General features: G+C 44.9%; 1 protein-coding gene across 3 annotated transcripts in view; it reads right to left on the bottom strand.

Annotated features, from left to right (window-relative positions):
- LOC146019805 (uncharacterized) overlaps positions 1-25,496 on the bottom strand; it is a 120,488-nt gene extending 94,992 nt beyond the window's left edge. The window contains exons 1-3 of one of the 3 annotated variants that reach the window (XM_083152372.1): positions 25,443-25,496; positions 20,815-20,888; positions 5,630-5,737 (exon numbers count right to left, since the gene is read on the bottom strand). In XM_083152372.1, the coding sequence (XP_083008498.1) occupies positions 5,630-5,737; positions 20,815-20,827 (121 nt within the window). In that variant the 5' untranslated portion in view covers positions 20,828-20,888; positions 25,443-25,496. Of the gene's footprint in view, positions 1-5,629; positions 5,738-20,814; positions 20,889-23,876; positions 24,006-25,442 lie in introns of those variants that run through there. The other 2 variants (XM_083152371.1, XM_083152373.1) reach the window with 2 other exon arrangements.
- Between the last annotated feature and the right edge of the window lie 1,492 nt (positions 25,497-26,988).

The raw sequence follows: 26,988 nt of genomic DNA, 5'->3' as shown, positions 1-26,988 counted from the left end.
GCACCACTGGCGCACTACCTTTAGGGCCCCCACCCCCTCCGCTCCGGCGATCGTACCCGGAGCTCACCTTCCGCCAGCCGCTATTCACTGTGACATAGGCGGCAGGCTCAGGGATGGTCGGCGTGGCTCGGGGGGGGACTCTGGAGAGTTCAGGCACCCAAGTCCTCCCAAGCGGTGGCGTACTAATGCCGGAGGTGAGGTGAGGGGGAGGGGGAGCAGAGGTGAGGAGGGGGGGGGGGGGGGGGGAGCGGCGACTTCCTAGATTCTGTGGTGGGTTTTGCTGGGGCAGGACAAACTTGCCCTAGTAGGTTTGTCCTGCCCCAGCAAAACCAACCACTCAAGGGGTTAAGCCAATATTGTGTGGTGGGGAAAGGTTTGGCAAGCCAAGTTCTGGCAATGCACACCTTGGCTAAGGTGCATAGATTTATTACATAGCGCCTGGTCGGAAGATCTAAAGCAGGCATGTCCAACGTTGGCCCTCCAGATGTTTTGAAACTACACATCCCAGCATGCTTTGCCACAGTTTTGCTATTAGAGCATGCTAAAAACTATTGCAAAGCATGCTGGGATTTGTAGTTTCAAAACCTCTGGAGGGCCAACGTTGGACATGCCTAATCTAAAGGATCCTCTTCTAGGGCGGAAAGTAGACATACTGCTGGTGAAAGAACGTTTCTCGGGATGCCTGCGTTAAGGATAATGTCAATAACTACCAACCAGAAAGCCGCTATATGGGAGAATGACCAGATTACATGCCAAAAGTAGCCATCTAATGTACCACACTTAGGGTACACCGGAGCAGGAATGCTAAAGAAGCGATACAGTTTGTCTGGTGTGTAGCAAATCCTATGTAGTATAAAAAAAACTGGATGTGCTGGAACCTGAAAGTTAATGTTGAGAGACAAGGCCCAGCGAGTGCCAATTCCCAAGTCTCATCATGTAAGGCGGTGGTTTTCAACCTCGGTCCTCAGGACCCCCCGACCGTGCACTTTTTTCGGGTTTCTTCACTGACTCACAGGTGACATAATTACTCCACCTGTGATCTTTTCAAGTGTGTCAGTAAATAATGAGTGCACCTGCCAGGTGACCTGGAAACCGTGCACTGTTGGGGGTCCTTGAGGACAGAGGTTGAGAACCCCAAGGGACCCAGGTCAGACTCCCAGACAGCACGGATAGTAGAGTATCTGAGTGTACAGGTAATTGAATTCTTGAGTAGAAGTGAGATACTAAGTGAGCATTGGGGGTGCCCAAAACCATGGCCTTTACCGGGGAGTCTACCAGGGTCAGGGGAGAGTTAAAATTGGGCGGAGAGGGCATGGCTTAATTGAAGATACCGAAAGAGAGAGAGAGTTTGTTAGAGAAATGAGTGGAGGGTTTGAAAGGTCTTAATTACATTATCCAAGTATAAATCACTTGGAGCAGAAGTTCCCCTTTTAGCCCAGATGGCGTGAACTTGTAGGAGTAACTAATTCAGAGAGTTGGATGGGATTGTATAATGAAGTTTCGGGGTCCCAACCATTTCTTTAATATTTTAATTACATCTCATTATTATTACTTTCTATATATAGCTTCGGCTTCCTAACTTATATTTATTAGCACTATTGTATTTACACTGGTGTGCTGCTCTGGGCTCTCTGGCTTATGCTGATTTTTTGGGGTGCAGCAACCTGCACCTAGATATAGCGCTAGGGCCCCCTAATATACAGAGAAGCATTGACAATGGCCTGGGGGCTTAAATCATACATTGCGCAAATATATGAAACCAATATCTCTGAATTCTATTATCATGTAGTGTTCTAGACTGGTTACGAATACCTTTTGACAGCGCATCAGTGTACCCCCTTTTTGTGTTTTCTTGTTACTAATACCATTGAGTGTGCTGAAAGGAAACATTGTATTTTTTTTTCTTACCCAGAATACCCCCTCCCTTTCATGCACCCGAGTGGTATTACTAAACTAATTGAGCATCTGCCAGTATATATTTATTAATATATCAAAAGAAAATGTGGGGAATCACCTCCAAAATAGGATGATTAGTAGAAGAGAAGGCAGGTAATATGGTGATTGATTCCGCAGTAGATAGAAATTCCTGGCAAACATTAAGTGCAACACAAAACTTTATTGAAATGTCTTGTACTTCATGTAAGTGATACCGAAGTACATTTTTGGTGAGCTCCAATAAAATACTTGACTATCTGGTTACAATTCTGGTATTATTACCTAAAGTCCACTGGCCAGAGTAGATTTACAAGTGGTTAGGCAGATGTAGCCAGATTTGTCCAGAAGTCCAAAGCAACAGCAACAAGCTGAGTAGGCAGAAAACTCAAGCAAAGGTTAAACCAGAAGCTGTTTTTTATAGGCACAAACAGAAGACAGGATGGATTTTCTTGATGCAATACTGCCATCTTGGATAAGGGTAAGTTCTCAAACACAGCAGCCTCTGGTGGCTGGAGGTAAGAATATCAGACATTTCCAACAAATATAGTGACCTCTGGTGGCCGGAGGAATTACAACTAGACATCTCTAGGACACATTTAAAAAATAGAATAGTAAATTAAGTTTTACATTTATATTTCTGTGCAGGCCAGGTAGAAACACATGATGAGCAAAAATGGCCATGGAACTATTGTGCTCATAACTCATGGAATAAAACATTAGATTTTAATGTAATAGAGAGAAAAACTGAGGTTGATAAAATAAGATACCGATGGCATTTACAAATGGATGCCTACTACGGTAGGGCGTGAATGACCACAACGGTGAGTTACTGTGCACATTACCAGAAGTAATGCAAGTATCAGATATGTGAACATAATAACTAATTTTTGTGTAACGGACGGACAAGACAGTTCTTGGCCGTTTATCACTCATACGGGACAGCGTACACACCTATACAGTCGAACGGCCATCCGACTCAGAACGGAAGAACGGCCCGACGATTGTATGTATGTATGTGTACCCAGCTTAACAGTCGCATTCCTGAAGACAATACCTTTGCAGGGGAACAATGGGGTATTAAGATTTGAAACGGTGTACATTACTGACCAATTGTAGCAGTGCATCCCCCACTGCACCATGGGTGTTGGAAATCCTGTATAAATACAGGACAAGCCACAGTAAGCATTAGATCTCCTATCTAGAATCATCGCGGTTATCTGCTGACAACTGTGACTTGGATCCAGTGGTGCTTGCCTATGTATTTGGTCTGTTACCTGAAAGTCCCCATTTGTGAATTCTTCTGTACTTTAAGTTCTCTGTATAACTGTTTGATCAATTGTTACTGCAGTCTGTATCCGTTTTCCCCTTTTCTCTTTACGAAATATTTGCGGGTTGGAGTGCAGTACACTTTTAACGTGTTTAAGGTAAAGTGTTGCACTTCCCCTCGTCGGAGTTGCATCCATAGGGATGCAGTTAAAATCCCGGCGGTCGGGATCCCGGCGTTCAGAATCCCGACCGCCAAAATGCAGACACATTCTCCCTCCTGGGGTGTCCACGACACCCCTGGAGGGAGAATAAATTAGTGTGGCCGGGCCTGCTGCGTGGCGAGCGCAGTGAGCCCGCATGGGGGGGCGATCCACGTCCCCCCCCCTTGTCGGCATTTCGGCTGTCGGGATTCCGGCGTCTGGATTCTGAACGCCGGGATCCCGACCGCCGGGATTCAATACTGAATCCCATCCATACGCTCAGAGATTTCAGCTTGCGTATCCATATATGCTAATTGACAGAGTTGCATCCAGTTACTCAAACGATTGCACTGGTTTTAAATATTTTTGACTTGACAAGGGAATATATAGAAACCTTTAACAAATAAATTACTGATGGTTTAGAGAAACCTAAGAAAAATAAACACACCAAAAAAAGAAAACCCTAAAAAAAGGGAAAGAAGAGACTCTAATCCGTGCAATATACAAGGATTAGCTATGATTGTCATTTGTACTATATATATATATATATATATATATATATATATATATATATATATATATATATATATATATATATATATATATATATATATATATATATATATATATATATATATATATATATATATATATGGAGGGGGGTACTGTCTTGCGCTACAACCCTGGGTAGATCCGGAAGAAATGAGTCTTTGTCCCAAAGGAAATTTCCTCTCTTTAAAACACAGTCCTGAGTGACAGGTGGCCGCCAATAATTCTCCTATTGAGACGCTTGTTGATCCGTCTCGATGTAGATAGATCTAGGAAATGGTGAGAATGGCGCTCTATAGTGTAATAAGTTTTAATTGTGACACTGACTTTAAATTAGGTTCTGCGTACCGTGTAATGAAAAATAACGTGCATATCAAATAATACTGTTCATCCTCCTTCTGGGGCTGGTTTACCAGGACCTTCCCGGCTTATGTCCAACTGGACCTTGTATTCCCTCAGATGAGTTCACAGTAGTGCTCCAAATATTGCAGGAGTGATTTCAAGAAAGAGAATAACTCCAATTAAAATAAAATTAGGAGTTTTTTAATTAATGTGAATATAAAACATAAATGAAAAATAGAACTTACATAAATAAATAAATAAGTGAGCAAAAGAAGGTTGGGTAGAGGCCTCTCTACGCGTTTCGTCTCTGACGCCTATAGATTCAGGCTGGACTTCATCAGGAGAGCATAAGTGACCTAGTTCCTATTGCTATATTTATAGGGCAATCAATCAGACTGGAAGCCCATGTATGGGACTTCCGGTTTTCGTATGTGCATTGCTATTGCGCATGCGCGAGTATAGGCTATATACCGCGATATTTTCTAATGTTTATATGGTAACCTGTGTTTCTATATATATATATATATATATTCCAAAAATACCAACAATTTATGTACTCCAAAAAATGCATAAAAAATCCACAACAAACCTAGTACATTGTATAATTGCAGGAACAGAAAGTGTAACCACTAATTGCAGCCAATTGACATAAAAAATAAATTATATCCATAGCACACAACCACTAATTTGTCTCTGATGATAAACCATTATTTACAGCTCGTTGTTATTAAAAACAAATAATGGTAGTGATTCAGGTTGGTTTGCAAAAGCAAAACTCCTTCTTTAAATGGACAAAACCTTGCTGCACTGCAGGTGGGGCAGAGGCAGATGTAACATGTGCAGAGAGTGTTACATTTGGGTGTTATTTTATTTCTGTGGAGAGTAAATACTGTCTGCTTTCTTTTTATACTGCAATGTAGATTTCAGTTTAAACACACCCCACCCAAGTGCAACTCTCTGCACAGGTTACATCTACCCCACCTGCAGTGCAGCATGGTTTTGCCCATTAAAAAGAGATTTTGCGAGGCAACCTGAATTAGGCCCAAAATGCAAAGGACACATCAGATTATATATATATATATATATATATATATATATATATATATATATATATATATATATATATATATATATATATATATATATATATATATATATATATATATATATATATAAATAATCAGGCAATAATAGGCGTCACTCCGGGGCTTGCGTGAAAAACTCTGTGGAAGTTTATTATTCCTTACGGTCTACGCCGTTTCGGGATAAACCCTTCATCAGGACCAAAGTATGGAACAAAGTGCAAACAACAATGTGATACAAACAAATCAACTTACATATAGGGGACCCGCCGTGTAGCATCCTCCTCCGTCTGGGACTCCCGCTGACGACTTCCGGGTACTCCCGGAAGTGACCTGGCCGTCCTGGCAGCGGAGGAGGCCACACTGTGGGAAAAGTGAACAGTGCCAATAGTTAAAAATTCATCTTAAAGTGCCTTGTGCTTACAGTATTGATGATAATCGTTATGCAGTGCTAAAGTATAAGTGTCAAAAACACAAAACAATATACAATACAGGTAATACAATTTAAAACGCTGCACTTTCCCTGAACCTCTTTTTATCCGCCACAAGATGTCACTGTGGCACAACATTTTCCTGTCTCCTGTGTAAATGGGTATACTGTAGCTGCTGGTTACATATATATACTCTTACAGCTATACTTTCAGCTTTTGTAAGTGCGCTGAGAATTTATAGCAGGGAGTTTTATTGCTCCTACCTGAAATCTGTCCTTTGAAATATAACATAGTATTCTACACAAAATTCATGATTTTTACAAGAAACTACCCAAATTCATAGTTTCGTTGAGACCCCCCGGTTTGAGGGTCCCCAAGGTGTGGATCCACCTACTCTCTATTTGTAAGAGGTGTTTACCCCTATCTCCCCCTCTTGCAGATTCCGGTGCTTGGTCAATTAGTTGGAATCTTAAGATAGCCACCCCATGCTTGGCTTCCAAAAAATGTCTGGCCACAGTCTGTTAGCTGTGACCTTTTTCAATTGCCATGCGGATGGCAGTCCTGTGATTTGCCATCCGTTCTTTGATGGTCCCAATCGTTTTGCCAACGTAATTTAACCCACACGGACACGTCAAAAGATAGATAACGAATTTAGACGTACATAATAAAACTGGCTTGATGTTAAAGCTTTTGCCCGTGTGGGGATGGCGAAATGTGGAACCAGAACTCATGTAGCTACAGGTGACACAACCGGTACACCTGTAACAGCCCCCTTTGCGTGACAGAAAGGGTTTCACTTCAGTTTTGAGATGTCGGTTTTAACGACTCTATCACCTATGCTCCTCCCCCTGATAAACCCTGTTTGTAATCTGGTGTTTTTTAGACTGGGTATGTGGGGGTCAGTGGCTACTATAGGCCACAATGATTTGGCCTGTTTCACTAATCCTGGGCTCTTGTCTGAGTAGTGTTTGACCCAGGTGAATGTCTTCTCATCCTGATTGCTCTTTTTGGGGTTACTTTTTAGAAGTTCAGCTCTTGTGATGTTAATGGCTTTTTTCTGTGCTTCTTTTAGCAATTGATAAGGGTACCCCCTTTCCAAAAACCTGTTGAACATGCTTTCTAGTTGGACATTCCTGATGTTGTCATCACTATTGACCCTACAGACTCTTATGAATTGCGAGTAAGGTAAACTCGCTGTAGTGGCCTTTGGGTGAAAGCTCTGGAATTGCAACATCATGTTGCGATTGGTTGGCTTGGTAAATAGGCGGGTACTTAGTTTATTACCTTCTTTGATTATGCGGACATCTAGGAAGTCGAGCTGGGTGGGACTTATTGTGTATGTCAGTTTTACTGGACTGTCTGACTGGTTGTGTTGTTTAAGCATAGTGACCAGGGTCTCTTGGGGACCAGTCCAGAGAAGAATCAGGTCATCTATATATCTATAGTAAAACCTGGCAAACTGCATAAACACCGGATTTTGCAAAAAAATCTTATTCTCTACACAGTACATGTATGCATTCGCATACACTGGAGCGGACGGAGAACCCATGGCACACCCTGACAGTTGGTTGTAATACTTTTTATCATGCATAAATACATTATGTGTCAGGGTAAACTTCAAGAGTTGTAATATGAAGCTAACATCTGGGCCTACATAATGAGGATTGTGGGCCATGAGTTCTCCTACCGCTTGCAGCCCCTGCTGGTGGGGGATGCAGGTATAGAGGCTGGTTACATCAATACCAACTAACAATGTGTTGGTGGGGATTTAACCCAGCTCCTGCAGTTTAATTAATAGTGAGGTGGTATCCCTGAGATATGTGCTGGTGTTCTGCACACAATTCTGCAAGAACGCATCCACATATCTCGCCACCGGTTCGCACAGAGACCCCCTGGCTGAGATGATAGGTCTACCAGGAGGCCTCTGTGCGTTCTTGTGTAGCTTCGGTATAATATAAAATACCGGTGTAGCTTCGGTATAATATAAAATACCGGAGTTATCGGGTGCAGGCGTAACAGACTCTTTTTCACATCAGGTGACGCTAGGTTTTCTCGGATGGCATTGTCCAGAATGGCTTCTAATTCTTGCTGATGAATCGATGTTGGATCCATGGAAAGTCTCTCATATGTCAAGCCATCGGACAGGAGGCGGTCGCATTCCTCTTTATAATAGGACAAGTTCATCACCACTACCGCGCCCCCTTTGTCCGCGGAGCGGATAACAATGTCTGTTCTGTCCCCCAGACTCTTCAAGGCCTGGTGCTCCTCTTTTGTGAGATTATTGGATTTGATGCTAGGCACCGTATTGCTGCTATTCTCCAATACTCTGGCAAAGGTTTTGAGGGACGGGGGGTCGAATGTACTGGTTGGTTTTAGTTGTTGTAGCATCTGGTCTTCTAGGGAAGGAATTATCTGTGGGGTTGCATTTTTATTTTTATCAAAATGTTCTTTTAGACGGAGTTTTCTCTGGAGGCGGTAATTGTCGACTTTCCATTTAAAGTCATTGTGTGTTACTGTGGGCACGAAATTTAAGCCCTTGTTTAAAGCAGATAACTCTGCTGGAGTCAATACCGCACTCGACAGGTTAAATACAACATCTACCGACCCCTTCTTGGCTGTCGCCCTCCTCTCCCTCTCACCTTGGCCACCTCGTCTCGATCGCTTCTGATTGTGTCGGCATCCCTGGCCCTGGTGCCTACGGCTAAAGGGATCTGTGTTCGCTGTCGTCCCTGCCGTGGCTGTTGGGGTTGTTCCCCCTCACTGGCCGAGGTGCTTGTATCTCGTGAGCTGAAGGCTGGCTGGTTTCTCCAGCTCCTTCGAGGTGCCCTGGTGTTGCGTTGTGGGACTGCGCCCCCTTGTAGCCATCGATACACCCGATGATTGGCATAGTCATCACGAACCTTCACCAGTTTATCCTTCTTGAACTTAATCAAGTCCTGGCGATAGGCGTCTACCTGTTCTGCTAGCTTGGACAGCAATTCTTTAGATGACTCTGCTTTTAAAAATGTAAATTATAAATATATATATATATATATATATATATATATATATATATATCATAATCAGTTTCAAAGTTTTAAAAGTTGTATCATAGCTTTTATTGAAAACCAGTCTCTGCAAAGAAAAAAAGATATTGAATAAAATAATGAATAACATTTTTATTAGAAAAATAATTATTTTGTCTTTGAGCAAAAATATCATCTACAAAAAATAGGTACTGCCATGGGTACCAAGTTTACACCAAGCTATGCTAATCTTTTTATGGTCCATTAAAAAGATAACACCATCTGAAAAGAGGTTGCTGGGTTAGAAAACTTTGTATACTGGCATAGATACATAGATGGATAAAATCTGTAATTCTTTTAATAACATGAATATCAAACTTAACTCAATATAAATCCACTTCCATTAACTTCCTAGACACCTCTCTCTTTCTATCTCTCTCTCATTTCTAGACCAAAGCCACCAATGCGAATAGTTTCTGTATAAAAAAAAATTAATATCAGCCAAACTGGCTGAAGGCGTACCCAATAGTTAATTTATACGACTAAAATTACATTGCAATGGAAACAGCCACTTCATCAACCAAATGGATGAATTGAGTAATAAAGTCATAAACAAAGCTAATGAAAAAGAAAATATGGAACCGCAAAAAAACAAAAAAATCAACTAAATATGGAAAATCTGCTAAAAACAGATCCCAGAAAAAAAAAAACACACAGCAAAGGGAATATATCCTTTATCACAGTGGTTCCAAAACTGTGTGCCGTGGCTCCCTGGGGTGCCGCGGTACACTGCAGGGGTGCCCCAGGTTGGAGGTCCAGGACCAATTCAAATTATTTATGGTTAATTATTTAGGGCCACAACCAGTGCTGGAGGATGCCAATCATAAAATGTGTACAAACAGAAGCAAATCCTGCCCTTTACCCAGGGCATAAAGTGGTCATGCAGAGGTGGGGGAACTCATTTCTCTATGCCACCTAATTAACACCCCTCCCCTCCCCCCATTAGGCAGAGACAGTGGTAGGGTTTTTGGCATCCCCCAGCAAACTAGATTGCTTTTCTGTGAGAGTTACTGTGCAGGGTCAATGTGGAGGTTAAAATGTTCCACCTAACCATTAGAGGTGGTGGAACTCAGTTCCACCCAGTTCCACCCAGTTCCCCCTCACTTTAACCCCTGCCTTTACCACATAACTGACCCTAAGAATCCAATATAAACCCAATCTAATTCATTTTTTGGGGGCCTAGGGGTGCCGTGAAAACATTCCGATACTCTAGGGTGCCGTGATTTAAAAAAGCTTTATCACCAACTATGGTTCCAATTATAAACAAATGGCCTTCACAAGAAAATAACATTCAAACTAAGTGGTTTTAGCAGGCAAAATGAGCCTTGTCCTGTCACTGGTGCTCTGCTCAATTATGTGTATACTTGTTAAAATCCTGTTAAAATGACGGCTAATGCTGGCCACACATCAGACCAACTTTCCTTCAACCACCCAACTAGTTGTTTGATTGGACTGAAAAACTGGTACTGTATGGGGCAAATGTCAATAACCACTTTGCTCACAAACCCAGGACAATGGACAAAGACATTCAGTGAAATTGTTTAAATCAAATAGGTCCAGCTACAGTACATTGTCTGAGTGACAGTTGTCCATTTTCCGATTTAGGAAACAAATTACAGCGACTTCCGGTGGGCGGACCTAGCTAGTGGCCGCATTTTAGAGAGCTCTCCAGCCCCGGGCCCTAAATACTAAAAAAAAGGGTGAGAATACCAACCCAGGAAGACCCAGGACCCTGTGGGCACACGCAGAGGAGACAGAGGTGGGCAAGAGACTCAGCTCCGGCTCCTCACCGAACCAAATACCCCGGAATCAGCGCCAGAGATCGGGCGCTACACAGGAGCGGGCGCCATCTTGGAAGCGCACCGCTCGTTCCCCTGGCTGACAGAATCGGCGACTCCCGGTCAGGTGCAGATCTTACCCCCAGACAGACATCAGCAGCAGCCCCAGGTGCCTGGCGCCGAACCGCGAGAGATTCCAGCGGCGGCGGGGACCGGAGGATCGTCAGGTCCCGGACGCCATCTTGGAGGTGGCAGGCGGCGACGGAGAACTCGGCGGCAGACAGAAGCCAGGTAACAGGCAGAGGAGTGAAGGGGCTAGAGTGCTGGCAGGAGTCCTCAATACACCCTGCGGCTCACTGTGGAGTACACACAGCCTCCTAAGGTCAGCGAGCCTAAATTAGGCACAAACGGGCGCCATCTTGGTGCCTGAAGCACATACAAACAGCCCCTGCCACAAGTACCCAACAAATCCCTGCATGAGAGAGTGGGGTCTCACTACACCTGCCCTCATTGCGGTGAGAGTCACCCAGACAAGACCTGCTGCACTGATCGATAATTACCACACACCCCCGGCCGCCATATTGGAGGAGGCAGGCCCTGAGAAGACAGGGTATCAGCTAGCAAGACTCTGAGACTGCTGACCCTGAGAGAGAGACCTCTGGGGGACTCTACTGCTTCACATACCAATACCCCCCGACACAGGGACACAGCAGCAGCAAGGCTTATCTAGAACAAGGCTACCTAATCTGGGAGCCATACTCACGTTGCCCCCTGGTGAATGGTGACAGAACTCCACCCTGACAGCATAAAATATTGTTTACTAGCTGCATTACCTGGACTGACACTGAGACACTGCACGGCTGCAGTGAATAAGATACTTTTTGGAGAAACCGGGTGGGACACTAACACCGCGCCAATTTAACACCGTGACCCAACACAGAACAACCAAGCTTATAGGTCGCCGCTGAATGCTCAGTCCAGCGATGGACAAATATGTAGGAAAACCGCCCAGGGGAGGACGGAGCGGAACTGCTGCTAAAAACAGGGATACAAAAATCTCATCCACACTTGCAGCCAGCCCCTCAGCATCACCAGCTGATAAACAAACATCTCAAGTGATGAGTCCTTCAACTGAAGATTCCTCCTCTGCAGCACGAGCCAAAGAAATAGCTGCAATACTTTCGCCCTTGCTAGATGAAAAATTATCTGGAATAAAAGAGGCCATAGAGTCCGTGGTCTCACAACTGGGCGAATACGGCTCACGATTTGAAGAAGCAGAGCAACGTATATCCAATGTTGAAGATGACCTCTTGGCTGCCAAAAACACAATAGCATCACAAGAAGCCACCATCCTAGCCATCCATGACAAATAAGAAGATATGGAAAACAGGAATCGTAGGAATAATTTACGACTCATTGGCCTGCCGGAATCGGTAAAACACCGGGAACTGATGCAGCTGGTCTCTAAATGGCTACCGGAAGAACTCAAGTGTTTACCACCTACTGGCATAATGCAAATTGAAAGGGCACACCGAATAGGCCCAGATAACCAAGACAAGAGGCGTCGACCACGGCCGGTCATCTTTAGATTCCTTAACTATCTGGATAAGACAGCAGTGCTGGAGGCTTATCGCAAAATGGGAGATCTACAATATCAAGGTGAACGTTTGTTACTGTTTCAAGACTTTTCATACCAAGTAGCGATGAAGAGAAGAGAATTTGCCCCCATCTGCAAGTCATTATTTGAGGCAGGAATCCGGTTTGCCCTACTTTATCCTGCGAAATTGCGCATCCACCGGGATGGAAGACCACATTTCTTTGACACGGTCAACTCAGCACAGAACTTTCTGGACTCTGTTACGAATGATCCTTCACCTATGTCAGACGCTGACTGATCACCTCTACCAGAAATTTGCAAGTATATAGCCATAATAGCGATGTTATAATGTTGACATGGTTGGTTTATTGTTTGAGCCAGTATACTCTGTTTAAGAATGCTGCCCTCCTAAGGGGCATTGTCCAGCTGGTGCCAAAAAGGCACAAAGTTTCCCCCCTCCTAAACTTTATTCTAGCCACTTATTATAGCACTAGTTACAACAGGCCCCGTTGGCCTGACAATTGGGTTCCAAAATATATAAAAAATGATAGAACTGTTAAGATCTTTATAAAGGTATTTAGTGGGTCACATACAGGAATTAGATATGCCACACATAACGTGGTTAGGCCCCGGCTTGCTGGGACTGGGGCTCCCACAAATCAGTTGCTCGTTTCACTCGAAGTGTTTCCTCAAGCTGGTATAGGTTGAAATGAGCACAAGAGATACTGAAGCACTTATTACACGCACACATATAAGATTTTTGTCATGGAATATTGAGGGCCTGAATACTCCACTTAAAAGGAGAAAGATCTTGCAACACCTGAAACGGTTAAAACCAGATGTAGCCGTGTTACAAGAAACACATTGGAGAGAGAGTGATCCCAATACTCTGAGAGATAATTGGTTCACAGAATTTTATGCAGCCTCCTACACAAACAAACAACGGGGAGTCCTTATTATTATTATTAATAAGTCCTTACGATATGAAGTGATAGACACCTTAAAGGATCCTGAGGGCCGTTATCTATTTTTAAAACTCAAACTGGAGGGGGAACTATTCACACTCGCTACACTGTATGCACCTAATGGCCCTAATGCGAAGTTCTTTACAGATCTGTTTGTACAGCTACAAAGCTGGGCGGAGGGTCACATAGTCTTAGGGGGAGATTTTAATACTACCCAAAAACAATCGTTGGATAGAAGTAATAATGCAATTGGGGACACGCCACCCCCTGCCCTAGACTTACTGATACGCTCTCTAGGCCTCTCAGACCCATGGCGTTTCTTACACCCGGTTGAGAGAGACTATACCTTTTATTCACACCCCCATCATACCTCTTCGAGGATAGATTTTTGGCTACTCCCCACGGCACTACTCAATAGGGTCACAAGATCAAAAATTGAATCCATACTGGTCTCGGATCATGCTCCCACATGGTTCGAGTTAACATTGCCCACCCCTTTACAACACTCATACAACTGGAGGTTTCCATCTTACCTAGCAGACTCCCCAGATTTTCAGCTTGAACTAAAACAGCATTTCTTGAATTATGTTGATGACAACTTTCAACACATAGATAATATTAACCTGTTCTGGGCCGCATCCAAACCCGTGGTGCGTGGACACGTCATAGCATATACTGCAACCAAAAAGAAAAGATTGAACTCCCGACTCTTAGAATTAAGTGCAACTGTCTCAGACTCCTATGCAGCCATGTTGAGAAATGATACCCCAGCCAATAGGGAAAGTTACACAGACGCTAAAGCATTGTATGACACTTTATGCACGGAAAAAGCACAGTGTTCAATAGACTTCCAAAAACAACGTTATTTCAGGTGGGGAAATAAATCAGGCAAATTACTGGCCTCCATAGCCCGAGGACAACGCCCACAACCACATGTAAATAGGATCATTGTAAACCAGAGACAACACACCACCACGGCAGAAATTGCTGATTCCTTCCTAAACTATTATACAGATCTTTATTCCTCCCCTGCTGATCACCCAGCATTAGGGATGGAGTTTCTGAGGAAAGCAGCACTCCCAACCTTGACCCAACCAGAAAGAGATGCTTTAACAACGCCCATAACGGAACAAGAACTAGAACAGGTCATAAAAGGCCTCCCAAAAGGGAAATCACCGGGACCAGACGGACTAGGAGCAGACTATTACAAAATAGTATTACCACACCTTAAAACACACTTATTGTCCCTATATAACTCTATATTAGCCGGTAATGCTTCACCTCCTGATTTTAACCAGGCTCGGATTATAATATTGCCAAAACCAGGCAAGGACCCAAATCTAGTCAGCTCCTACCGTCCAATCTCCTTGTTGAACCAGGACCTAAAAATACTAACCACCATCATAGCCCATAGGTTACAGGTGATATTACCAAAGCTGCTCCATACATCCCAGACCGGCTTTGTAAAAGGTAGGTCGTCAGTGCACAACATTAGACAAGTGGTAGCAGCCATAACCAAATCCCAGATGATGAAACATGGAAGTTCATTGCTAGTAAGTTGTGACGCTGATAAAGCTTTTGATAGGGTGTCCTGGTCTCATCTCCTACGGGTGTTACACTCAACAATTTGGGGTAGGCTTCATCTCCTTTTTCCGTAGACTCTATGACAGCCCCAAAGCAGTCCTTACTATAAATGGTCTAAACACCGCCAGCTTCACGCTAGCTCGTGGCACCAGACAGGGGTGCCCACTTTCCCCGTTGCTATTTGACCTCGCCATTGATCCACTAATTAGATTGTTTCATCTACAGGAGGACTGGCATGGAATACAGCATGGGGGGGCAGAGCTGAAGGTATCGGCATACGCAGATGACCTGTTACCAGGGGCGGATCCAGGATAAAATGACAGGGGGGGCACCATGATAAAAGAGGGTTTAGGTGGGGGAGGGCCAGTGTTAGTGGTGCCAGTGTACATGCTAAGAGAGCGGCAGAGAGAGGGTGGCAATGGGATTAAAAATAGGCCCACCATGGCAACAGAAGTGAAGGATGTAGTTGTGCGCGCGCCAAAGGCGTGCTCTGGAAAAGGGGGTGTGGCCACTCAACAGGGGGCATGTCCTTGAGTGTAGTGTAAAACACCATATACAACTTCTACACATTATGCTAAAAATACTAGACTCCATTATACTTGCCAATTACACATGATGCCAAATGGAATGAGCCAAAATTCAAACAATGCCACACGGATTGAGCCAAAATTTACATAATAACACACGGATTGAGCCAAAATTCACAAAATGCCAAATGGATTGAGCCAAGATTCACATAATGCCAAATGGATTAAGCCAAAATTCACATAATGCCACATGGATTGTGTCAAAATTCACATAATGCCATACGGATTGAGCCAAATTCATAAAATGCCACATGGATTGAGCCAAAATTCACATAATGCCACACGGATTGAGCCAAAATTCACATAATGCCACACGGATTGAGACAAAATTCACATAATGCCACACGGATTACGACAAAATTCACATAATGCCACACGGATTGAGCCAAATTCATAAAATGCCATATGGATTGAGCCAAAATTCACATAATGCCACACGGATTGAGACAAAATTCACATAATGCCACACGGATTGAGCCAGAATTCACATAATGCCACACAGATTAAGACAAAATTCACAATACGCTTCATAAACAGGGATATTGTCCACCAAAGGCGCGCATTAAACATTTACACCATAATGTCCATTGCACGTTAAGTTACACAGCATGATGTCCATTATGTATTATGCCAAACACCTTAATGCCTATGAAAAATTATGCTACATACAGTAAGTGCTACTTATCTACATGCTCATTGCCAAGGGTTCCATGCTCATTGCCAGAGGTTCCATGCTCGTTGCCATGTGGGATTACATGCTCATTGCCAATGGGGAATACATGCTCGTGGTAAATGGGGGACAGCCGCCGCCAGGCAGAAGTGATAGCCACTGACAGTGGCAGAGCCTGGCTGTATTCCGAGCACTGCAGGTCCCAGCTATTTGAAATAATACCCATTTCACACCAGAAAATGCATTCCCAGGTTGGCCCCTTTTACACCAGCCTAGTCCCTGCATTTTCTGGTGTGAGGGGGAGAGAAAACCACCCCTCCCCCCCTTTAACCAGTTATCTCATTTAACCGGCGATATCTTCGGAACTAACTGACCCATTTACATGAGACAAGTATCATATTGAAGAACTTTTGAGTGGGCTTTGAATGATTTTGGTCCAGTGAAACTGGAACGTTTGGTTCCAGAGTAATCTGCCCTCAAAGAACATGAACAGCCATGAAATTACATTTCAAAAATAAAAAAAAAAAATCGATTTACACACTATATCTCTGGAACCGATTGACCGATATGGACCATCCTGATAGATTGAAGGCCCAGCGATTTGGAATTGAATGATATCAACCACAAGCTCCTGTGATGCCAGGGGGAGAACTGACAGCCGTTGGAACTGGGTGGGGGTCGGAATTGACGGGTCCCATATTATCCTATGGGGAAAAAATGTTACAGCTTTGCCAGGCGATATCTCCGGTTCCCGGGGGGCTAGAGACATGGGGCTGGGCTCGTTGGAAAGCCCTGGTCCTCATCTACAAAATTAATGACAGGGGGGGCTCGTGCCCGGGTGCCCCCCCCCCTGAATCCGCCACTGCCTGTTACTCTATTTTACCAATCCACAGGAAGCGTTTCCTGGTTTCTTAAAAACGTTAAAAGAATTTGAGGACATCTCTGGTTTTTTGATAAACAAAACAAAAACTAAGGCTCTGGCATTACATAGGGGGGCTACAACTGGTTGGCACGATGGGTTCCCATTCCTATGGGCTGATGGCTCTTTAACATATCTAGGTCTAGAGATACCGGTGAACCCGACCCAGTTGTATGCAGTGAATTACCCACCGCTGATAGCAAAACTGCTGGCAGATCTTCGATCTTGGCGGTCTCTATCTTTGTCCTATTTGGGAAGATGCCACATGATTAAAATGATTTCCTTCCCACGATTGCTGTACGCCATTCAGATGCTCCCTCTTTTAATATCTGAACCTGATCTACGTATAATAAATACAGCATTCAGTAAATTTATTTGGGACGGGAAAAAACCCAGGATTTCCATGTTTAAATTATCACAACACACGACATTGGGAGGTATTAATCTACCAATTTCAGGTATGCAATTGACTGGCTACACTCCACCAACTATTATGCCAACACGGTGCTTGAGCAAACCATGAGCCCGAATGTACCACTGCCGAGTCTTCTCCACATGAGACCAACGGACTTTCCTTCTGAAGTCGCAGGGAATTTATTACTAACTACCACATGTAAAGCATGGCGAATGACACGCTCTAGACTTAAATTATCTACACATAATACGATATTCAATAACATTTATTACAATACTAACACTAATAGACAGATAATCCAAAATAATAGATTAATCAGGCACTGTGAGGCAGGGGGTCTTAGATTGATATGTCATTTTATGGGTGATGGGGAAGATCCAATCTTGTCCTACCAACAAATCAGTGATAAATTCCCAGATGTGAACATACCCATATATGTGTACTACCAAATGAAAAGCTATGTATCCAGCCAAGCCAAACCGATTCCGATAACTGACAAGTCTGCAGGCATAGATATTATGATCAAACATGCTCAGAACAGACCATGTACTACCTCCCTATTGTACCTACATATAAAGAGACGTATTGATGTAGACACTCTAGACTCGGGGATGGCGAAGTGGGCTGTAGACCTGCCCAATGTATCATTGTCCTCTCTTTTATCTGCATTTGTAAAACTTAACAAAACAATGGTGTCCGCCTCGTACATGGAAATGCAGTACAAACTGCTACATAGAGCATACTATACCCCGAAACGAATGTTACTAATGGGGACTGCGGACAATTCATGTTGTTTTAAATGTAAAGCACCTAATGCAGATATACTGCACTGCATGTGGAGTTGTCCAGAAGTGAAGACCTTTTGGGATACAGTGTGTAATCATGTCAGCTCACAATATAACATCACATTCACAGCCACTCCTGAGTGGGCACTGTGGGATATATATCCAATGCCTAACACGATCCGCCAATCAGCAGGGCAAAGAATATTTTTATCAAAAATAGCTGCTGCAACACGAAAAACCATTTTATCCCAATGGAAAAACTCCAATACATTATCCATATCCTTACTGATACCCCGGGTGTCACATCTATTCCAGATGGACTGGCTTGAGATGTCACTCAACAAAGATACTAAGGCTAAAAGGTTTTTTGCTATTTGGCTACCACATGTGAAATCCCTGCCAGAATCCACAAAAGCTAATCTTAGAAAGGCTGTCCAATTAACGTCCTGGTATAATCTAATGCAACTACAACATAATATACCTCCCTTTTAACAGAACCCTCAATTGCCTATCGAAATGTATTCAGGTGTGCCTATACCATGCTTTGCTAAGAGCTTGTATGAAATGACCCACTGTAACAGGAATTGTCTGTATTGCAAAATGAACCAATTGACAAGTTATTGTGTTATTGAACTTCCGTTTATTCATTGATCTTACATTACGTATATAATAATTGTGACAGTGTTTTATGCACAAATCTATACTACAGATATGCAATGTTTTGTACTGTACAGTTCTTCAATAAAAATTATTTAAACAAGGAAACAAATTACATTTGCTCCTATCTAGTACCAGGTTTTTATTCCAGCCAAACAACTAGTTGGATGGTTGGAGGAAAGTTGGTCTGATGTGTGGCCAGCATTAGTCCCTATCTGCTCCCACCTCCAATTGTTGTCTTCACAGCTCCCTCTAAATATATATATATATATATATATATATATATATATATATATATATATATATATATTAAATTTGTCAGGGCAACAAATATACAATATTTCACACATAAAAAAGGAAACTATATTGTATCAAGGCCGCTCTGTAGCAATGAAAGATCTGTCAGGAGTCTACCGAAAGGGATATCCTCTCTAGTGTAGCACCTCATCCTTTATGTGTTTCAGTTTATGCTTCTGATGCCTCCGGTGGTGAGTCTGTGCCTTTGCAGCTCAGTCTTAATTTAGTTGCTCTATGCACAAGGCTGTGATATGACCTAGTTATCCCAGCTCAGTCGCCTGCATTAGGATTGGGTAGCTGGGCTGGATCATTCCCAGGTGATTTATCCCTTGAGCCTTTCTTAAGGCATTCTCCTCAGCACTGCCCTGCCAGTGATAGTTTCCTGTTCCTTTTGCAGGTAGCTGCAAGTTCCTGTTTCCTGCTTGCCACCTGTCAGGTTATTATTATTATTATTATTATTATAATTTTATTTATAAGGCGCCACAAGTGTTTCGCAGCGCCGTACAAAGGAACAATACAGGGAGACAAAACTTGGCATAACATTGAATAAATAACAAAAATACAGTACGAATAAAGAGCACCACAGTTCAATACACATTACAGCTTGGATATAAGTAGTGAGGACTCAATCAACATACAACTAGAGGCTTGAGGCCAATGATGGAGATGAGTATGAAGATGGTCACTGAGTGTTGGAGTATAGGAGAGCTGTGAGTGACATGTGAAGAGAAGTGGGCTTTGACAACAGGAGGGAAGAGGGCCCTACTCGGAGGAGCTTACAATCTAGTAGGTTACTGCTCTGTTTGGAGCTCACCAGCTGTCTACTGATCCTTAGTCCCTTTCTCCCTGTTCATAGTCCAGTGCAGCCATTAATGGCTGTCTGCAATCTCAGCCAGCTTCCATTCAGTTCCAGAATCCTGTCAGTCTGCTCCAGTCTGTCCCAGTTTGCTTCTTCCCACATTCAGCTGCTGGAAGTCTCCTGGTCTGTCCGTGCCTGTCTGAGGTCATGTAAGTACTCCATTGAAGCCCGGTGAGATTTCTTTATCCCCATTAGCTGTCAAGCTGCCAATTTCTTGTGTTGGTTTTTCATTTGTTTGTTCCATCACTGTTCAGTACTCTTATTCTCCTTGGATTGGTCATTTTGGGGTACCGGTTGATTGTGCAATTGTTTATGTTACTGGTTAGCTGTGTTTCCAGTATAGGTATTGCTGGAGGTACCCCAGTTCTCTTGTCTGAGGTATCCGCAACTAGGTTGCATTCCCCGTCCTTGACCTGGTGCCATTAGGCAGGTTATTTTCCCAGGTAGGCCCTTGTAGTTAGATCTCCTCTTGACACTACCTCTGATGATCGCTGTCACCTTGTCACCTCGTAAGCCCTGGTTGCATCGGGGTTGGAGCGGGCCTAACTCGCTCCTTCGAACATGGCGACTAAAAGGTGAAGCCTCGTTTCTGCAGGTTTCAGCCATCTGTCAACAGAGGTAGTGTAGGGTGCGCTGCGGCCGTTATAAACAGCGGTCCCGGCTGTGGGTTCACATCCAAAACCGTCAGAAATAGAAATATATATCTATCTATCTCAATACTTCTGGGATTATTTTTGTTATTACGGAAAATCATAGATCTAGCTTTTAATTATAACACCTATTGTAAGGAATTCTATTTTGTTTTGTTGTTTTTGAGCTGGATTGTCCTACCTGACTTCTCCATTTCCGCATCCTTCACCTTTGTACTACTTCCTGCAGCGGTGTCTACACCATGTCCTTGGTCACTGCAAATAGAGCAGCAGGAGATACACATTCTGATTTATGTACGTTAGTTTACATGAGAAAATAACAATGTTCTCACTAATAGGTTTTCAAGAGCACACCTCTCATCTGTCCCAATTTTCATGGGACAGACCAATTTTTATGTACGTACATAAAATACTTACATACTTTGTCTCCTCTTTGGGAAAGCCCAGAAAGGAGATGCTGCACGGCACTTCAGGGGGTGTGAAACAAATGGCCTTGCCATTAGGTTCCGTACCCAGCATACGTGAGGGAGCAGAGCTTAATGACATAATCCTGTCCTTTAGCTCTGGTCCCCTGGGTTGGATAATGGAGGATCACGTATGGTAGAGTATGCCCTTGGGTTGGGTTGGCAGTAAGTGTATGTCCTGGGAAGAGGGGGTGGGGTGGGTAGGTGTATATAATAAAAAAATCTGTGTGTTATATATACGGGGCAGTACGGATGGTGTAATGGTTAGCATTACTGCCTCACAGTGCTGAGGTCATGGGTTCTATCCCCACCATGTGTTATATATACGGGTCAGTACGGACGGTGTAATGGTTAGCATTACTGCCTCATGGGTTCTATCCCCACCATGTGTTATATATACGGGGCAGTACAGATGGTGTAATGGTTATAGCATTACTGCCTCACAGCGCTGAGGTCATGGGTTCAATCCCCACCATGTGTTATATACGGGGCAGTACGGATGGTGTAATGGTTACATTACTGCCTCACAGCACTGAGGTCATGGGTTCTATCCCCACCATGTGTTATATATACGGGGCAGCAGTGGTCGAAGTGGGGCGGTATACGGGGGTATGGCATACCCCCACTTTAATCTGAAGATAAAAAAAAAAAGTTTTTTTTCCCCCTCAGGATGCTCTCTGATCACTCAGCAGCACATATTGTGCTTTTGTAATACCCCTGTACAACGGGGCAGTCTGGCAGGGGACGTTGATGGACAGGGGGGTGTCCGAAGGTGCGCACTATATTCACTCTTTACTTTTCCATACCCCCACTTCAAAATTTCCATACCCCCACTTCAAAATTTCCACTTCGACCACTGCGGGGCAGTACGGATGGTGTAATGGTTAGCATTACTGCCTCACAGCGCTGTGGTCATGGGTTCTATCCCCACCATGTGTTATATATACGGGGCAGTACAGATGGTGTAATGGTTATAGCATTACTGCCTCACAGCGCTGAGGTCATGGGTTCAATCCCCACCATGTGTTATATACGGGGCAGTACGGATGGTGTAATGGTTACATTACTGCCTCACAGCACTGAGGTCATGGGTTCTATCCCCACCATGTGTTATATATACGGGGCAGCAGTGGTCGAAGTGGGGCGGTATACGGGGGTATGGCATACCCCCACTTTAATCTGAAGATAAAAAAAAAAGTTTTTTTTCCCCCTCAGGATGCTCTCTGATCACTCAGCAGCACATATTGTGCTTTTGTAATACCCCTGTACAACGGGGCAGTCTGGCAGGGGACGTTGATGGACAGGGGGGTGTCCGAAGGTGCGCACTATATTCACTCTTTACTTTTCCATACCCCCACTTCAAAATTTCCATACCCCCACTTCAAAATTTCCACTTCGACCACTGCGGGGCAGTACGGATGGTGTAATGGTTAGCATTACTGCCTCACAGCGCTGTGGTCATGGGCTCTATCCCCACCATGTGTTATATATACAGGGCAGTACAGATGGTGTAATGGTTAGCATTACTGCCTCACAGCGCTGTGGTCATGGGCTCTATCCCCACCATGTGTTATATATACACAGGGAAGTACGGATGGTGTAATGGTTAGCATTACTGCCTCACAGCACTGAGGTCATGGGTTCTATCCCCACCATGTGTTATATATACGGGGCAGTACGGATGGTGTAATGGTTACATTACTGCCTCACAGCGCTGAGGTCATGGGTTCTATCCCCACCATGTGTTATATATACGGGGCAGTATGGACGGTGTAATGGTTAGCATTACTGCTTCACAGCGCTGAGGTCATGGGTTCTATCCCCACCATGTGTTATATATACGGGGCAGTATGGATGGTGTAATGGTTACATTACTGCCTCACAGCGCTGAGGTCATGGGTTCTATTCCCACAATGTGTTATATATACAGGGCAGTACGGATGGTGTAATGGTTACATTACTGCCTCACAGCACTGAGGTCATGGGTTCTATCCCCACCATGTGTTATATATACGGGGCAGTACGGATGGTGTAATGGTTACATTACTGCCTCACAGCGCTGAGGTCATGGGTTCTATTCCCACCATGGCCCTAACTGTGCGGAATTTGTATATTCTCCCCGTGCTTGTGTGGGTTTCCTCCGGGTACTCCGGTTTCCTCCCACATCCCAAAATATACTGGTAGGTTAATTGGCTCCCAAAAAATTAGCCCTAGAATGTTTGTGTGCGTGTACATGTGGTAGGGAATATAGATTGTAAGCTCCACTGGGGCAGGGACTGATGAATATTTAAATATTCTCTGTACAGTGCTGCGGAATATGTGTGCGCTATATAAGAAACTTTTAATTAATAAAATAAAGTTATTTTCATTCCTTTTTTCCCCAAAAAAATGTAACAGTGTAATGTGGGCTAGGTGACATGAGGGAGATTGCTAGACTAATGAGGGAGAGAGGGAGATTGCTGCTATGTCAGGCAGTCTCCTGCAAAATGCAGCGGCGTAGGCAACTATGAGCGGGAGACTTGCATACCTTCTTGGGGGACCCCATTTTTTGGGGGTAGGCAAGTATGGGACAGGAATCAGAAGCGCTAGTGATGTCACTGTGCTCTGGCCAGGGGCCCCACAACAGTGGGGGCCTGTAGTACAGTATCGCTCGTGTCTTAATTTGGCTTCGCAGGTGAGAGGTGCGTAATGGTAGCGCTGGTGCTGTACAGATACAGAAATACATGGCTAACGTCCTGGATGTCAGATGAGTGAGTAAAGCTGGAGCCATCATACTCACCCAGAGCAGGAGTCAGGGCTGAGTTCCTATTTAGGAAGGGAATGTTTGCTGAACAGAGCACAGTACCAGGCGCTCTCACAGCAGCGTCCACACACACACACACACACACACACACACAGACCCACCCCCGTTATATTATCCTGCTTCCTGTTATCTGTGACTGAGCGCGCCCAGTGTAATAACTACATGATCTCTTCTGCAGGAAGCTGTGGAGCATGCACGCAGCTCACATGCCCCGCCCTGATCCGGTGCATAGGTCAGCAGTGTCTAGGTCTACACCAAATGATCAACACCGACAGAAGCAAAAAGTCAACATGACAATAGGTCGCATTGAAAGGTCAACATGAGGATTTTTTAACTTTCCTATACTGTACCATATCATCCCCCCTGGTCGATGGTTGGGAACGGTACAATGTGCTGCGAGTGGAACGAGGTAACTGGCCCGAGACATGGGTGACACAACTAGCCTTGTAAGGGGACACACTACACACTAATGTGGGGTCCACGTGATATGATCTACAAATAGGCACACAAAAAAACCCATGTGTCGACCATTTCTGTAATTGTTTGCTTGTGTCGACCTTTTGTCTATGTGGACCTGGTCACTGTATCTGGACACAGTTACACCTTTATACCATAGCCCCCAAAATGCACAACTATTACCAGACAACAAAATAAACTCACTAACTGCAGAATCATAACACACGCAGGAAAAAATAATCCAATAATGGACGCCGTGTTGACGTTCCTCCCACCACACACACAAAAAAGTCCAGGGCAAGGTCAGGAGAGGGGCGAGTAGTTTGGTTACAGTCATTTATAAACAGTTACTATAGCAACCCAAACACCGTGGGCCTAATTCAGACTGGTTAGAAAAGCTGCAGTTTCTGCAGATGGACAAAACCATGTGCCCTGCAGGTGGGGCTGATGTAACATGTGCAGAGAGAGTTGGATTTGGGTGGGGTGTGTACTTCAAACAGAAATCTATATTGCAGTGTAAAGCTGTGTACACACGGTGCAATATCGCTGGCAATATGGTTGCTGAGTGACCACATTGCCAGTGATTTGTTTGTGCTGCAGCGATAATCGCCGGGTGCACGCTCCCAAGTTCAGCCTCCTAATGGTCGCAGGAACTTGCTCCTGTGATCAGCTGGTTCCCTCGGAGGCTCCCCTGGCAGAGTCTCCTGTTCAGTGACCATCTCTGGTCACCAGTGGTGTAGCTAGGTTCCACGGTGCCCGGAGCAAGGGCATGTTTCGCGCCCATTCCCCCCCCCCCCCAATTTGTAGTAGGTGGGACCCTTGCGTGGCGAAAAGAGGGCACGGCCTAACATTATACCGCGCACCGTAATGCCCATTGCACATTTTAGCGAATTTTGTAATACCCATTACACATAAAGCCAAATCCTGTAATGCCCATTGCACATGCCGCCGCCCCCCCCCCCCCCCCCCCACACACACACACACACACACACACAAGTTGCTACTACCAGAGTTGGAAACACACAAGAATTAGCCATTACACACTTGGAGCACACACTTTTAAGAAAACCATTTGTAAGCACTTACTGTTACTGTACAAGGGATGCAAACAGTTAAGTGCTCCAGACACATTCAGCTTGCTCCGTGTAGCAGCGATGAGTAGGGAGGGCTCCGTAATATGAGTGCAGTGCAGGACTGTGGACGGCTCCGTTGTATGAGGCTGTCAGTGTCAGTGCTTGCCCTGTATGCTCTGCTCGGAAGGAGGGAGGGAGGGACGGGACTTCAGGCTGTCAGCGCTGCTGCCCGGAGTGGGATACCTTAGGTACAGGGGCAGCAGACAGCAGCAGAGATGAGCACACAGGGCAGGCACAGCTGTGGGGAGGAAGAGGCTAGAGAGAGCTCCCATCCTCCCTGCACTGAGGAGCGGCGAGCGAGCGGCCGCTCTGTAAAAGTAAGTGTCAGACTGACACGCTGGAAGGTGCCTGGCAGCTGGGGAGCAGGCGAGCAGGGTAGGGGAGCCGGTGGCAGAGCTCCGGCGCCAGGTGACATGTCTGCGCCCGGAGCATGTGCTCCACCGGCTCCACCCTAGCTACGCCTCTGCTGGTCACTGATGAAAACTGGACACTGAGCAATATATTGCACTGTGTGTACACAGCTTTAGAATAAAGCAGTCAGTATTTACCCTGCACAGAAACTAAATAACTCACCAAATCTAATTCTCTCTGCACATGTTACATCTACCCCCCTGAATCGCAGCATGGATTTATCCATCTGAAAAAACTGCCAGAGCCGGATTTGACACTAGGCCCGTGAGGCCCGTGTCTAGGGGCGGCACAAAGTAGGGGCAGCACAAATTAGGGGCACCGGGCAGCCTGGAGCCCTGCCCAGGTTACTAGCTCCAGGTCTCTACAGACAGCAGTATTGGGTGACTGAGCAGGCAGCGGCAGCACTGACATCACCCCTTGCATAGCTGTCCGTAGAGACCCGGAGCGAGTGACCTGTGTCGGAGCGGTACCTGTGCCATGGGCCCCGGTGCGGAGGTGTTGGTGTGGCCAGCAGCGAGCTGCAGTGGCCTCCGTCAGGTGCATGGTGCAGGGGCTACAGGCAGAAATGGAGGAGTTCCGACTCCGCGTGGAGAGGCAGCTTGAAGAGGTGTTCAGGCTGGCGGGGCCGCTCTCCCGCTCAGTCACCTGCAGGAACTGGCGGCTGCAGGAGCAGATAGAGAGGCTGAACTACCGGTGGTGGTACTGAGCCGGGCAGCAGGACTGAACGTCAGGGATGGGCTGGCCAGGACACGGACCACCACCCTCTGCTCATGCAAATCCTTCAGTCCCTTAGTCTGCATGATTCTGCCCTCTTCTGGCTGTCCTGAGTGGTACAGGTTGTTGGGTGGACAGTGTCTAGGACAGGGGTTTGTAGCAAACACCAGTCCTCGAGAGCTACCAACAGTGCATGTTTTCCAGGTCTCCTCACAGAATCACAAGTGACGTAATTAGCTCCACCTGTGGATCTTTTATAATGTGTCAGTCAGTAATGAGTGCACCTGTGTACCTATGAGGCGAGCTGGAAAACGTGACCTGTTGGTAGCTCTCGGGGACTGGAGTTGGCTGCCCCTGGTCTAGGACATCAGTCA

This window comes from Crinia signifera, chromosome 7 (assembly GCF_055691185.1).
Source record: "Crinia signifera chromosome 7, ASM5569118v1, whole genome shotgun sequence".
In the NCBI taxonomy this organism is placed as follows: Eukaryota; Metazoa; Chordata; class Amphibia; order Anura; family Myobatrachidae; genus Crinia; species Crinia signifera.
Note: the sequence above shows the minus strand (reverse complement) of the source record. Positions and strands in the feature narration are given on the sequence as shown.